The 15651-nt window shown below is 37.2% G+C and overlaps 1 protein-coding gene across 2 annotated transcripts in view; it reads left to right on the top strand.

Moving 5' to 3' along the window:
* SCG3 (secretogranin III) overlaps positions 1 to 14528 on the top strand; it is a 28002-nt gene extending 13474 nt beyond the window's left edge. The window contains exons 9-12 of one of the 2 annotated variants that reach the window (XM_014944486.1): positions 5106 to 5189; positions 5791 to 5919; positions 8389 to 8457; positions 12612 to 14528. In XM_014944486.1, coding sequence (XP_014799972.1) covers positions 5106 to 5189; positions 5791 to 5919; positions 8389 to 8457; positions 12612 to 12730 — 401 coding nt within the window. In that variant the 3' untranslated portion in view covers positions 12731 to 14528. Of the gene's footprint in view, positions 1 to 5105; positions 5190 to 5790; positions 5920 to 8388; positions 8470 to 12611 lie in introns of both variants that reach the window. The other variant, XM_014944484.1, reaches the window with a different exon arrangement.
* Positions 14529 to 15651: the final 1123 nt, after the last annotated feature.

Here is a 15651-nt window from a genome sequence, read left to right as displayed (position 1 = left end):
TATTGCCCCTTCATTTTCCCTTCACTGCCTCCTTTATGCTTTCCCAACAGGATACTTGTAAGAACTCTCCATCTCCTCATAGTGTCTCTTTTGACAAGTATATTGCTTGGTTCCTGAAGATCTAGGTTTTGCATCCTACCAAGTGGTTTGTGTTTCTAAAGAAAGGAGGGCAATTCTTTTACTTTTTTCTCACTGTATTTAAGAGCTACATAAAACCCCCTTACTTTCTGAATTCACTGTCTTTCTCTTGACAGCTGAGCACTGAGACCGTAAGTTAGAATTTGAGATGATGATGTGGGTGTGGGGTAAAGAGGTGTCACTGAACTTTCAAAACTAAGCTCCATCCCACTCCTGCAGTAGAGGCGGCTGTGTGCTGCTTCAGTCCCAAACTGTCATGCTTAAAGAGTGAATGCTATCCAAATACTTAAAATATGTGCACAGGCCATGTTGCAGCCTCAGGGTGGGAAAGCATTAGGAAAGGACTGCACCACACAGCTCTAGGAGACCTGGAGTAATGCAAAGGAAGTGTCTGTAGAATATTGAAATGATAAATCTGAGAAATAGTCCATGAGGTAGGGAATTTAATAAGGACAATACAGGAGACTTGGTCAGAGCTTTGTTCACCTTAAAACACATCAATTTAATTGTGGTTTGCTTTTTGAATTGCTTTTAATCTGATTGCCAAGTGATACTGCTGCTGTTTTATTTCAAATCACTCTGACCATCTTGCCTGTAATCCATTTACAAGTGATGCCACTACCTGGAGTTTGTCACCTGCTCGTGGCAGCACCATCATGACAAATCAGTCAAACTGGAAGATTCAAAAAGGAAGTGCCATGTCTTGACATGTAAGGCAGGGAGCTGGAAAGAAACAGGACATTTGCAAGGTTGAGACCCATCTGTATAACCACAATGGAGAGATTTCTCTTGTTCATCACAGTTTAAGCGGTTTATGAGACATATGCATGACACATATACGAGCTGACTAAAGGTCAAACTTTGCTTTTGGTTGCATTGGTGAAAATCCAGTGGATATTGACAGTTCTTGGACCTGCACTCATGTAAGCTAAAAGGAGAATTGCGCCAAAGAATTAATCAGGTACACTGTTCCCCACAGAATAGTCACAAGCAAATGCTGGGGTGTCCCGAGTTTTGTCACATATGGAAAAAGGCCTTACAAATTTTTAAGGAGGCGGAAGAGCACTGGGAGAACTGTGCTTTTTTAAGGCCTAAAATATATCCATCTCATACAAGCAGTCATCAGCACAAAGCTTTCTGGCTGAAGCTGCTGTAATGTATGGACTCATTAAGTAAACTCATTTTTTTGCTATCATTAAGATTGATTTCAGGTACCATGATCATCCCTTTTTCTCCTTTAATAAACACAGCCTTTCTATGCTGTATGAAAATAGAACAGCAAAGCAGGTCTTTCTGCAGAAGTTTAATGACATGAAATCTCAGCTTCAGTCAATTTGATGAGGATAGAATGTGAAACTGCCTCCCGGGTGCAAGACAATTATGCAGATGAAAAAACCCCGTACAGCGAAATTTGCAAGAGGCTGGAAAACACCACGAATCTGTCTGTCTTTAGAGAAGGGTCTATTTCAGGCTTCCATTACCAATTCTGTTAAATACTTGGATGGGTACCTTAGTTTCTGCCTCTCTAATAAGAACAAAGTATTTTAATTTGTAATATTTTTTCACATAGTATCTTTTCCCATGAATTTAAAGGATGTTACCACAATGCATTCTCCCAGAGGAAAGATAAGCATTCTGCTTTTATGCGACTCAGATTTTTGAATGGCCAACTCAAAAGATGCCAGAATTTCAGAAGTGCTGGGAATTTGCATTTTCAGATGCAATTAATAGGATCTATCAGTGTGTAGCGCCTGTAGAAACTGGGCCTAGAACATCTGAGAATGAATGCCTGCTCAAAATCAGAGTCCCCTGCAGCATGAGTGCTTCAGCGAGTCAGCTGGGTTCAAAAGCAAGTTAGAAAGTGAGGCAGGGCAGAAACCAGATCTTCTGACTCCTGGTGTCTGGCTCAAGAGATGAGATTATGCTGCTCAGCGGAAAGCCGGCCGCCAGAGGAGTGACCTATTTTACCAACGTAGGTCACTTCCATTAGCTCAGTAGTTATTGTTCTGTTGTTTTAATTAGTGCCATTTCAAGTAAGTGGCCATCTCTGTGGAAAGGTCAGTACCTTTCTGAACTCTTCCTCTGTAAAAATTATGTTGCTAAGGAAACGATACCGGAAAGGTAATCAATTCTTGTTAGACTTCCAGATACGACATGCAGTTGCTTAGCTGCTGGCCAGGCACATCTCGGTTGAGAAGATGACTCACTCCATCAGTGTAACTCAGAGCAAACATTGTTCAGCCCTGGCCTAGCCACATATGGCAAGTACAAACATGTTTTGAAACAATACCAGCTGTTAAAGACAATTCTGAAGGGGAAAAAGAGGGGCAATAAATCCTGTTCAAGAATAATTGGGATTCTTTGGTAATGTTCTCTCTACAATATATATGTAGGTACACCAGATGATCGCCATAAACATGAACAGGCTCACATAGTTAACTCTGTCACGCGGAAAATACAGCTGCTTATGAAATCCTGAGATTTATGTTGATGTGCCATCCAGCTAGCAAGAGAGCTTCAATATTTCTCCCGTAAAATGTATTCCTTATTAAAAGGTCTGTCATATAAACTTGTCCATAACTTTACTGACAAAATAAATCTTTGAAAATGGAATATACTTGTTACCACATTCAGTCTGGCTTTAGTGCCAGAGCTTGGATTATTAGTGGTCAGCAGTGCTGTATTATACTTCATATAGAGATGTAGAGGTTTAATGCATGTGGCTGGAAAACAATGACTATTACCATGTTACAATGTATGTTGCCATTGACCTCAAATGAAATTGTTAGCCAAATCAAAAGACTCAGAGAAACTGTAGAATTCCTGATGGGATTTATAGAAGTAACTGAATAATGGAGGAGTACAAATCCTATCGCCTTCAGTGGCACATGCTGTATGTGGATACATGTACAACTTTTTTAACACTACAGTCTAGCAGCATAACAAAAACATTTAAAAAATAATACTATAATTTTTAAATTTTGTTTTGTTTAATAATACTATCAATATGCGCTTATGAATCAATGCACTTATATACATGTGGTATTTTGAACATTTAAATACTCCTATTTGTTTTTAAATAGTATGTTTACACTTAAAAATAAGCCTAATTTAATAGGTTTTTCTGGGTTAAGGTCTAAAGTCAGCGACATTTTTGCATTTGGATGAATTAGTGAATGAGAAGAATTTATTCACTAGAACTTACAAATTTTTTTTGGTTCTTAGCTGTTTAATCTTATCCTAAAAACTGTGTCTCTTGCAACAGAGAAATCCTTATATTCGTGCTGGAATACTAGTATGATACTGATTCAGGATAAAAAAATAGTATCTTAAGCTCAGCTGAAAGGAATTTTTACAGTCCTTTCAATAAGCTTTGGATCAAGTGATTAGTGAGGCATCAATACCACCACTGTAATTCTAGCTTGTTTTTTCTTCAGTATGTCTGATCCAGCTTGTAACCCAGGCTAGACCAGTTTAGTTTAGGGTATATGGCAAGGTCAGAAATCACATTAAAAGGATATGTACCAAATGAAAATAGTTTTCATTAAAAAAAAACCCTAATGTGATATAGAATTCACAGGGTGCAGTCAGGCAGGGTGCCAGCAAAGACTCCTTAAATTTTAATTTTATGTAAATCACAAAATATAGAGGACTCAGGCAGACAGGATTATGTGATTTCTCATCAGATGGCAGGCAGAATTGCTTATGGTGATCTGCCATGATGAGAAATGTGCTTGCTAAAAACTAATCTTTAGGTTTCAGTGCTGAGTATCTTTCCAATGGAAAAAAAGATGCTCCTCGGCTGATGGGTAAAATGTGAGCCTTACACAGAAGATAGGATCTAAAATATTTACTAGCCCTATAATATCTGTTCTGCCACAGTTACCACATCTCATACTGAATATTTTAACTGTTTATATAAAGGGAATATTGACAATTCAAAATGAAGTCGCTCAGAAATACCCCGCCAATAGCTGACATCTGTCAAATGTTGGATCTGTGTTTAACTGAACCTTTAAAAAATGCTAATAAAGGGAAAGAAATTTCTACACCATGTCCATTATGTTAGTGAAGAAAAATGGCAGATTTTATGATGATTTGTGATATCTATTAAGTGTTGTATTAAAAGGACTTTTTTTTTCCCCACATAAGTTTATAATGTTTGTATCTGAAATGTCCTCTTGATGAAAAGGTGCTTTTACTTTCAAATTAGATGAGTTCAGCCCTGAAATTTGCATAGAAAAACATTTTCTAGACTTTTAGAGCTGTATACAGGGCCATGGCTGCCTACTGGGTTTTTAGGTAAATGCTTGACTTCAGCAACTTTAAAAAATATTTGTTTTAATCAGTTCAATTTACATATTTATTTCATCTAAATATAATTTAAAACCTTTTATTAGATTTCTTTTCCAATGAAACCATATAAAATCCAGACAGATGAGCACTTTGGGATAATATTTTGCCACCAGGATGAAGCACATATTTCATAGTCTTGTATACTTTGTGAAGATAATTAAACCCTTTCATTGCTTTCATCAGAAAAAATTGTTACAGATCACAGAATGATAGGGGTTGGAAGGGACCTCTGGAGATCATCTAGTCCAAATAGACACTGTTATATACTGAGTATATACTGTCATAGATACTGCTATCTGTATTTTGTGACTTACATGACTTAATTACAATATATATGCACACGTTTACTGACTTTATGAATATTGGCTGTATTTGGTACACCTATTGTCATGATTTGGTAGTTAATTTTTTTAATAAGATTGATCAGTTCCATATTCCTATTTGTTTGTTCTCTTAGTGTTGGCTCTGCATTAATTCTCCAGAGGCAAGGATGAAAACTGTTCCTTTAAATTTCTATTCACTATTCAAACTATGTTGTGGGGAATATAATATAGATTCTACATCATGTCTGCTGAAGAATAACTGGGGTTTTGTTTTGCCTTGATTTCTAGAAAACTTAGATACAACGATAGCTGAGCAGACAAAGAAAAAGCTTGAGAACCCTTCCACTAAAACCGGAACGAAGCTACCAGCAGGTACTTATTCTACAATTTTCTTTTCTGGAATACCACATTTTTTTAACCTATTCAGTTAAAAACATGCTAATTGCTTTAGAAGCCAGGCTGCTAGTTAAAGATACAGTCCCTCAAGGACCTTTAGCCACAGCTTGGATGTCAAAACACACATCAAGATAGGAATTTTTACTTAGTTGTCCAAACATTGGGAAGTATATTCACTGTCCTTTTCTTTGGAGGAGTCAGGGCATTATATATATACAAAAGCAAGCTGTATGAATGCTTCTTAAGACTTAAATAATAATTTGTCAACTTTGGATTTAGTGAATGAAAATTTCCTATAATTTTTCTCTTCATAAAGGAATATGCTTTTATGAACTACATATTATTGCATTTTAGTCACCTGTATTCAGCTACTGTTTGTAAGAGCAGAAATAGGCATTCCTATTTCCAGAGGTCTGGGGTAGAGACGACCTTTATAAACCAATTCGAACCAGACTCCAATGAGGTTCTTCCTCAATCATCCATCAAAATGTTGTACTTCCTAAGGATCGTATTGATGTGATTTGGAAGTGGTTTTGGTACATTTGATACAAAATTCTTCCAACTGTTTTTTCTTTAGACAAGAGTAGTGAAGAAGCAGACAGTACAAAGGAAGAAGCAGCTAAAATGGAAAAGGAATATGAAATCTCAAAGGATTCTACAAAAAATGAAGACCAGAATGCAGCAGGGAACAGTGAAGAGCCCAGAGGTACAAAATAGCTATTGCTTTTGCTACATATGTACACTCCAAGTGATTGAAATCTTCTTCTATCTTTGGGTATTGTTTTTCCCTTGTGTTAGCGTAAATATCTTCTGTTTATGGTTACTGGGAGTCAGCACACAACAGCTTGATTTGGGAGTGTACTCATTTGTCTGCTTCTAAATATATGAAACTATATCCCATGCTCAGTAAGGCCATAAACTTTCACAGAATTCATATCTCTTTTTGAGGGCAATATGAAATGCATTTTGACACAGTAGCGCAGAGAGATTTTGCTTCTTTGCATCTGTGACTTTTCAGTGAAATCAGATCATCAGGATATTCAGAATTCTGAGTGAGCCCATTGATTTCTCTCATTTGTGTTAGAACAGACTGGTACTGAAAGGTACTGAAAAGTTCTGTGAAGTGAAACAATTTGCATTACTCACTGCCAGAGTTTAAGGGTCATCATCAATTAGCCTCTTTTACAAAACTTTGAAAACCTATTATAGTAAGCTAGTGGCTCAATAAGCAAACGTAGCACACTAGTACTTTTATTATCACACTGGCTGAAGTCACTCTGTCCATGGGGGGCAAGTCGGCTGCTACATCTCAAAATTTTGCCATACCAAATCTGCAGAGCCTGTGTCCCCAAGACCAAAGACAAGCACTGCTGTAGTTTTAGCTAATCTTGTATAACCAAGCTTTTCTGTGGTGTTCAGCACAGCTCTTAAATATTTAAATACAACTTTTTGTCTCTCTCAGCTTGTACTAGAAATAAATTTTAGAAGTGGTTGCTGCATAAACTTAAAAGACAAGAGAGTGTTCATTCTAGGTTTGTGTGTGGATGACAAACTTACTGAGGGGAAAGTTGGAGAGGTTAGTTTGGCAAGTGACAGTTTACAGTACAGTACTTCAGGCTCAGCCATGTTCTTTGATAGGCTTTCATAGTATAGCTGCATCTCCAGAGTAAGTTCTCCCTCCTGCACACAAAAAACTCCTTCATCTGCAATTTATTGACTAGACTCGATGGACTTTTTCTTAGGAAGTGATGTATAGAGAGGAGATTTGTTGGGTAATGAATGCTGAACTTTTGAAGGAGGATGTTTGCTGAAGCAGAAAACTTTCAGTGGGTTCTTATTGCTAAGGATCCAGCGTAAGCGTCTACGTTTTGTAGTTGGCTGATTTAAAAAAAATGCTTATAATCTATTTTGCACTGATGCTGGTTTATGCTCGTATGTTTTTGGATGCATGTGTTTTTACTGCAAAATGCTTGGTAGTGAATTGCAGTAATTGAGGCTACAGTTGATTGTCTAGTTCAGTCCTGTGCAATGTATAAACTATTAGCCACTCACAGATAGAAGGTGGCATTTTTTTTCCAGTGGTGGTTATTTGAGCATAGAAGGGAAAATAGCTCAAGATGGGTGTCTAATTTCACAGTAAAGAAAAATAATCTCAATACCCATGGGAGGTGGTAAATAACATGTTTTGCCTGTCTGTTGAAGATCTGCATGTTCAATTTGGATTGGGTTATTTTCCTTTACCTTTAGAAAAATATTCAGCCCGATAGCTTTTTAGAAATTTAAATTGGATCAGTATGTAGTTCTTTGTCTCATCATGCAATGTCCTTTGCTCTTTCGTAGAGTATCTAAAGCTAACTCCGCACTCCCAGCTCCAAAATTACAGTATATCTAATACCGTATCCACTCACTAATGGGACCAGACATGCAGAGTTGGCAGTAGCAGCCTTATACATGCTAATCACACTAGGGTTTTTTTTCTTGACAAATGTAAGAACATTACATCAATAAAACTCCAGCCAAGTTAAGAATTCAAAATCCATTAGCTGGAATATTTCCTTAGGGGCCTTATTAGGTAATCCTTGAACTAATTCTGTCTGTGTGCTTTCTGGTCCAAAAATAGCCATCATTTTAAATTTTCAGTTATAACAAGGAGTTATCGTGGTAATTTTAATACATCCTTTTTCTCAGTAAATGTAAGTAGCTGTATTTCAGCTGTCTTTCCAAAATAACACAATCTTAGATTTGCTGTATGCTGTTAGTACTACTGAACGGAGGAGTTTTCTGACACTTTGTATATGAGATACTCAAAGCTCTCAGTCTTTTTAAGTCATTCCATGCTGTCTTAACAGCTTCATCTCTGATGAACAATTACTGTGATCAAAAAGCTACAGATTGCCTTTAATCCACATATGCAGTATCTGTGGATACTACCAAAAGTTATGTAGAAAGCTCAAAAAAGCCATGATCTTAAGTTTGTGGGTGTCTAATCTTGCACAGAAAAAACCTGCAGCCATCTGTGGGAATTTTGCCTGACTAAGGTTGACAGGACTCAGGTTTTAAACAGAAACTAAGAATAGTTTTAATCTGCCTTCGCCGTGACCAACTTCACTCAGTTAAGCAAGCTGCATCAGTCATTGGTGTACATGCCTGATTTCTTTCTCATCCTTTCCTCTAGGAAAAGCTGAGGCATATTTGGAAGCAATCAGGAAGAACATAGAATGGCTAAAAAAACACAACAAACAAGGTAACAAAGAAGGTATGAAGTAAAAAGCCTTGACATTGGGATGGGCACCATATACATTACAAAGCATGTAATTTAAATTGTGTTGTGTAACTTAGCTTTATGTTATAAGTTAAATAATAGCCATGTGAAACTGAGCTTGTCTGGATTATAGTGATAATTAGTGATGTTAGAGTTAAAAAATACAGGTGATGTGAAAGTTAAATCAATTAATGAAAAAAGTAAACTAAGGCAAATTCATGTGAAGTGGCTCAAACAGCTGTTGGCCACAAACTACAGTGACTAACCAGCAAGAAGTTAGTCCTGTGCTGCCATTTAGTCACGGTGCTGTGCCTGTCACCAGGTAGCATTTCTTAGTTCAACATATCTTTTAATTATGATTTTATACATGAGGTAGATGTCTGGACATACATTTTAAATGTCTGGATGCGTCTAAAAAAGCTGAGTGCATCTGGCTAGCACTGTGCAGGCCATCACAAATGGCAATAGGTTTTGTTTCTCAACCATAAACAGTTAAGATACAAATTTACATCACTAGCACTGGAATATATGGGATTACAGCCTATATTACCAGAGCTGTGTAGAAGGGGAGTGGTGACTGAAGCAGCTGCACAGGGTGTGCTCACCAGCTGCCCAGCCATCGGACTCTTCCTCGCAGGCAGGGCTGTGTGAGAGCTGGAGGGAGCGAGCTAACAGCAACAGGATTTCACAGATCTTTATCATGTTTGCCCTCAAGATCTAACATAAAACCAGCCTTCTGTCCCTTCTCCCTGCCATTGCTGGGTCTTCTGCCGTCACCCACCCTGTGAGTGAAGGTTCCTAGCCAAGGGATCTATCCCTGGGCCATGACTGGCGCCTGGTGAGAAGGATCCTTCTTGCACCAGCCAAGCAGAAGGGATCTGAGATGAGATTAGCCCTGGGCAATCCCACCACCCTCTCTGTGAGCTGAACTGTATATGAATTACGTTCCAGAGATGAGCGCATGCCTACAGCACAACATATTCCTTTTCCTAGATACAAACACTGTAATAGGAAGGACTTTTTTCTTTTTCTTTCTTTTTTGCCCTCTTAAAATCATTTCCACAGAATGGCAGTGATGGCAATTAGCGACAGACACATTTGCTCAAGAGTTTTCTTGCCAGTTCTAATAAATGTTTCTGTTTATCAATGTACTCATTAGAGTAATTAGATCTCAGCCGTGTATGATCATTTCTGTGTATCGCACATAGCGACTGGGCAGCCCCTCATTCCTCCTCATAATAACCTTTCGTCTGCGCTGCTGCAGTCTGGAAATGGCTGTGACTGCAGATCAATAGCATTTTATCTGCCTGTGAATGCATTAAGATGTACACGTGCTGTGCAGATGGATTTTCCTTTGCACTAAAATATCTTTATTGTCCTCTGGCAATGGAAATACGCCTTAAAGTGAGTGTAAGTTATGACAAAATTAGAATAGTGTTCTTACTCTTCTGATACATTATCTTTATTGTGCCTTTCCATACTTTTTATTTTTGTAAAATGCTAATTCAGTTCTCCCGGGATGATGTTAAGGAAGTGCAGTCAGGGTAGGCTTATCTAACCGTGAATGCATTGCGCTGTGCTTCTTCAGTAGAAGATGAGGTGGTATTGATGGGCTCATCAATCATTTCTCCACTTCCACCTGGGAGCTAGTGGAAAAGTGATTCACAAAGTAATTTGTGGAATAAAATGGCCAGTCTTTTCTACCCCTATTCATGGATTGTTTTACTCATTGAATGTACTTGAAAAGATTTAGGTTTTCTTCAGGCATATGTTTGTAGATCCTTAACTTTGTATGAATTTCAGTAGAAATTATTATTCATTCAATGCCTAATGACCCTGGAAGTGTTAATTTGCATTTTCCCAATTTAAAAATATCAATTGCCTATTAAGGAGGCAAATAAATTTGAGTGGTTGGATGACTTAAAGAGAAACATATCAAGAGTCAAGATTATGGCCTGACTAGATTTTGTCTCCAAAGTTTGTTCTGCTTACATACTATCTATAGGCTCTGTGGACATGTCCTTAGTATCTCCCAGACCTGGCTTGATCTTGGAAACCAATGCTCTTTAAGACCAGCTCCTCCCCAGTGTAAATTAGCATCACTCCCACCAGTAGCCGCCGGCTGCTGGGTACGGGCTGGGTGTTCTATTCTAGTTAGTCTCCAGAGAACGTAACTGTGAGTCATTTAAATAATGCACACAGATAGCAACTGCAGATTTTTCACAAAATACTTAGGTAGTTTATAGTTTCATAACACTAACAGTAGCTGCTTAGGAATGAAAGTAAATTCTATAATTAATTGCAATGGCAAATGGCTTTATTTGAATATGCAAATAAGACCTCACTTCATTTACTGTAGCAATTTCAAAGCTCAATGTAATGCTGCAGCTGTTGTGGTGAATGTAAACCAAAGCTGATTTTTCTAATTACTTGTCCAAATTAATAGATCGTAAATAAGTATTAGAAATTAACACTTATAAATTTCTAGAAAAAAAAAATCAAATTAAATTGCCATGAGATATACAAATTATCCAGAACTGGATAATATCATAATAGTTGTAATCTCATACAGAATGTTTAGTAATTAAACCTTCACGTCTCCATGAAATGGTCTTAGAGCTGTAAATGCTTACTATTCTAGAAGGAAAATAAGCTCAGGAATTTTGATGTGAATAAAATGGATATTATATTAATTTAGTGTTTTTTCTTCCATTCATTTCCATTCTATGGTGTATTTCACTGGAGAGACTCATTCCGCAACACGGATGAAATCTCACAACCTTATTATTAAATTGCTGGGTGCTATTTGTCCCTATTACGCAGATAGGATGGGGAGACAAACAGGTTACATTCTCATAAGTAATGCTGGTACCAGACCAGACGTGAAATCCTGGCTTCAGTACAGCAAATAGAAAAATTCCTATTAACTCAGATATAGAGAGGACACCCTGGCAGGAGTGGGGCATTTTGAATATCAATTTCCTGTATTACTCACTTGAAATTGCCTTATGCCGTTATAAAAATGATTGCACGCATTAGTTTACTTCTTAATGTCTTTCTGTTTCTATCCAATTTTGGTCACTCAACCATGGCAGAAAGCACAGTTAGAAAGAAGATCCTTGCACTTCTTGCTGTATGGTGACATACATTGAAGTACATTACAAAATCAGTACTAATATATTCTGAAGGTTCTGTCTGTGGAGTAACTTACACTGAAAAATTCAGGATGTGTCTGGTTTTGTGAAAGATATTAATTCATTTAGCTTAATATGAACCCTGAAGACATTGATGTTTTCCAAAGTACTAACTTGTGATTCTAACGAATGAAGCTTTATATTTTATGCTGTAAATTATGTAACTGAAACTTGTATTGCATTTTTGTGTGAATATACTGGATCTATTGCAGAGTTACGACTACCCAATAGGTTACCTTTTTATATTGTTTGAAAGTGGAATTATTTTCATGGAAAACAGTGATGTCTTCCAGCATAGGAAAAGTCTACTGAACGCATACAGTGCGAATGATGCTGCATAGATGGAAGCATCTATAGGCAAAGGAGAAAGGGTCTTTCAGCACGGTGTTGCAGATTGACACTCAGAGATTGTCAAGGATTACTTTGACACTAACACTCTCATAAAGACTGCAGTATTTTTCATGTCAGGATATTATGTTCTGTATCAAGGTAAATACTTATTTTGATTTATTTTCAGGAAGTTGCTTCCTTGAGTTTTCACTACAGGTGTTTGTAGTAAGTGGGCATTTTACTGGGATTTCAATAGGAAACAGTCAGTTTAGTACTTTCTTTTGAATCCATGACCATTGGGAAGATAATAGGGGTTTAATGACAGCTTTTGCCATGCAGACTAGAACATCATATCTCTGGACCAGAAAATATTCTTACTTTAGCATTTGCTAGCAATCAATCAAAAGCAAGAGATTATTATTTCTTTTGAATACTAAAAGTACCATGATGTGTAAAAAGACTTTGTGCAGGTGTTTTGGTTTTTTAAATTGTTTTCACAAGTTGCACTTGTAGTGAATTCTCATATTGGATAAACTTTACAATGACATTGTTTCTTAGGTGAAGCAGTAGAATGGCAATGACTCATTGTGCAAATGAATTTTTATTTTTCAGACTATGATCTTTCAAAGCTGAGAGATTTCATTGATCAGCAAGCTGATGCTTACGTGGACAAGGGCATCCTGGACAAGGAAGAGGCTGATGTAATTAAACGCATATATGGCAGCCTGTAAAAAGCTAGTGGCTGCCAGACCTGTAGAAAACTAGTATAGCTTCCCCCACTCCCGGCTCAATGACTTATGATCTCTTAATTTGAGGATACCATTAGAAATGCTCTGTTTACATTGTACTGACAACTTTCTAGACAGAAACGAAGAGCTGTAGTGCTCTGTACACTGACTGCATATACTGCATTTTCCTACACTCACAAATCAACCCGAAGCTCCAAATTCTGATTCCAAATTTCCATTTGATAGGGTGAATGTTTATGTAATGTTCTCTTTGATTTATTATTTATGTTGGGTTTAATATTGTAGATAAACCAACCGTTTCTGATGGAAAGTTCTTTTAATGCTACATCTTTTTGCTGTCACTCCACTAGCTTTCTATAGATGCAACAATGTAAAGGGCATTATTAGAAAATAGTTCATAGTTCTCTGAATAAAACATTTGAAAATAATTTACCCATTATTCATTAATCTTAATATGATTTTATATCTAGAAATCTTGTTTTTAAATCCTAATACTTTTTTTTTTCTTGACCCTTTTTATTTCTTTATGTAGTATTCTATACCTTGGGCTATAGTGTCCTTAGCAACTGATCCATCTTTGGCACTGCAACTGCCTTTCACATCACAGAGCTATATTCTCCCCATTGTTGCTTCATTCAGCAAGTATAAACATTCTCTTGGTGCACCATTTGATGATTGTGCATGCATAATTAGTTGAATTCCTGATGCGAGTAGCTTGATAACAAGTGTAAATAGCCATTACTTTCTTTAAAGAAAAGAAAAAAAAAAAGGGAAAACAATTCAAGTCATTTGGCTTTTGCAACTAGAGATGTTTCTAGGAACAAGGGCCCTGCTTTTCAGAAAGGTTTAACTTAACTTATCGTATCTCAGCATCTCTGAATATCAAGGCTGTGGTGTGTTTGCTGACTTCTGGTCTGTTTCTGTCAGTATTATTTTGGAAAACTATTTTTTGGGCATATATATGCTATCATTAGCCAAGAATTTGGTACTTCCTAAAGAATGAAAAAAGAAAACAAAATGTCACCCTCACTTGTCTTCCTCAAAGAGTTTTTGAAGAATGGTTTATGAGATTTTTTCATTTAAGTGAATGAAAAATTTTATGTATGAAGAACTCATGAGGCAAGATCAAAGGTAAGGAAGTTTTTAGACAGGTAAATTTTAAACTGAGTTCACGAAGATGTAAATCTGAGATTTATCTCCTGCAGCAGTCATTTGTCTAAATGAACCCCAGGAAAGCCCTGTTCTCTTTAGTTATAGGTTCGTCATTGAGAATTGAGGTTATCCCTGCTCTGATTGTTTTTTTAAATGCATGATAATTCTGAGATTAATACAGTCAAAAAACGTTGGCTGATGCAGAGGTCGTTATCTGCCGGCCAGTGAAGGGAGATGCTGACTCATAGCACAAAGTTCTGTAAATGTTAAATGGGCTGATCATTTCCGTCCTCGTTTTCTCAGCACAGCTGGAGATTAAAGAAGAGGAGATTTGAGCAACATTTCTTAACCAACCAAAGTAAACTTTAGAATCCTTGCAAAACATAAATTATCCGCTGGACATTATTAACAGAACTTGTTTGGTAACAAATATTAAATGAATGTGATAGCAATGGGGTGTAACAGCATATCTATTTGAAAACTGTTGAGACATAAGCCAATAAATGCTTTCTAGCATACAAAGAGTACATCACTGCCTGCTCATACACATCCTGATATGGATCATTGAGTTGCAGTATCAGTCACTAATGGTGGTGTTTATTTTTAAAAATAAAAACTGTATCCAGAAGGGTAGTCAATGTAACCTTCCTGCTTGAAAAATAGGCCCTTAGAAACACTGCAGAATTCCTGTCATTTTGAATCAGTATATTTGTTCTCATCTAAGCCCTCCCATATTTTTTATTATTATAAAAATATTTATTATTATTATTATTGTTATCTAATGCTCCCAAAAAAACAGAATTTCTTCTTGTCCCTGGAGATCTAAGTTGTGTTCTGCAACAGCTTGTGACTTAGTTTCTTATGTGATTATCACACTGGAAAAGTGGACTTTTGCATTTATGAAAAAAACCAGGAAAAAGATAACTAACCATAGACCTTTACAGTGGGGGAAGTGGTAGTGATCAACCTTTCATTCCTCAATGGCTGCTTTAAAAAGCCATCAGACTTTCTTCTCCTGCCAATATAATGAGTAATATAATAATATTTTTCATTTTCATTGGAAGTTAGGTTCATACTGTGGCCTCTCAGGAGTCTGTGCAGGAGTCCTACAGGAAGATGTCATCAACTAGCAACCGGTGATTATGAAGAGTTTGTGTCCACAAAAAGGCTAGTGCAGTATTTTTTAACCTCTCAGTTTTGCAAATTTGTTAACTTGAACAAAGGATAGATGACATAATTTAGAAAGAAAAGAAAAAAGAAGTCCAAACACCGCGTATGCCCTGATTGTAGTTCAGAGAATGCATGTTCTCAGACCTGTTCTGTGGTTGCCCTGCTGCTGCACACCACCTGGGGTACACACGTAGCCCAATTAGACCAACCTGATGAGTCGCTGAGAACAGAGCAAGCCCTCTGACAGACAGGTGAGCCATCACCTCAGCTACATTCTTCAGACTAGATTCACTTCCCGTCCTGCCCAAGCCCATTAAACTTGTTATTTGAATGCTTCAAGTACTGGTTTCATTGCCGGGACATCAAATGAGCAGCTATCGGCAAATCACACCTTTCAGAACTAGGCAGTACAACACAGCCAGCCTGATGAATCACCCTGCCTTTCTAACACTCTACAATTTATGCTAAATAAAATAAAATGGAGTGATGCCAGTTTCAGCCTGCACCACAGATCAGTCCTCCTTTTGAAGGGAACATTTGAAGCACATGAGCACTGGACATCTGCTGCTTGTGTGTTTAGT

The sequence above is a fragment of the Calidris pugnax genome, unplaced genomic scaffold (assembly GCF_001431845.1).
Source record: "Calidris pugnax isolate Ruff unplaced genomic scaffold, ASM143184v1 scaffold70, whole genome shotgun sequence".
NCBI lineage: Eukaryota > Metazoa > Chordata > Aves > Charadriiformes > Scolopacidae > Calidris > Calidris pugnax.
Note: the sequence above shows the minus strand (reverse complement) of the source record. Positions and strands in the feature narration are given on the sequence as shown.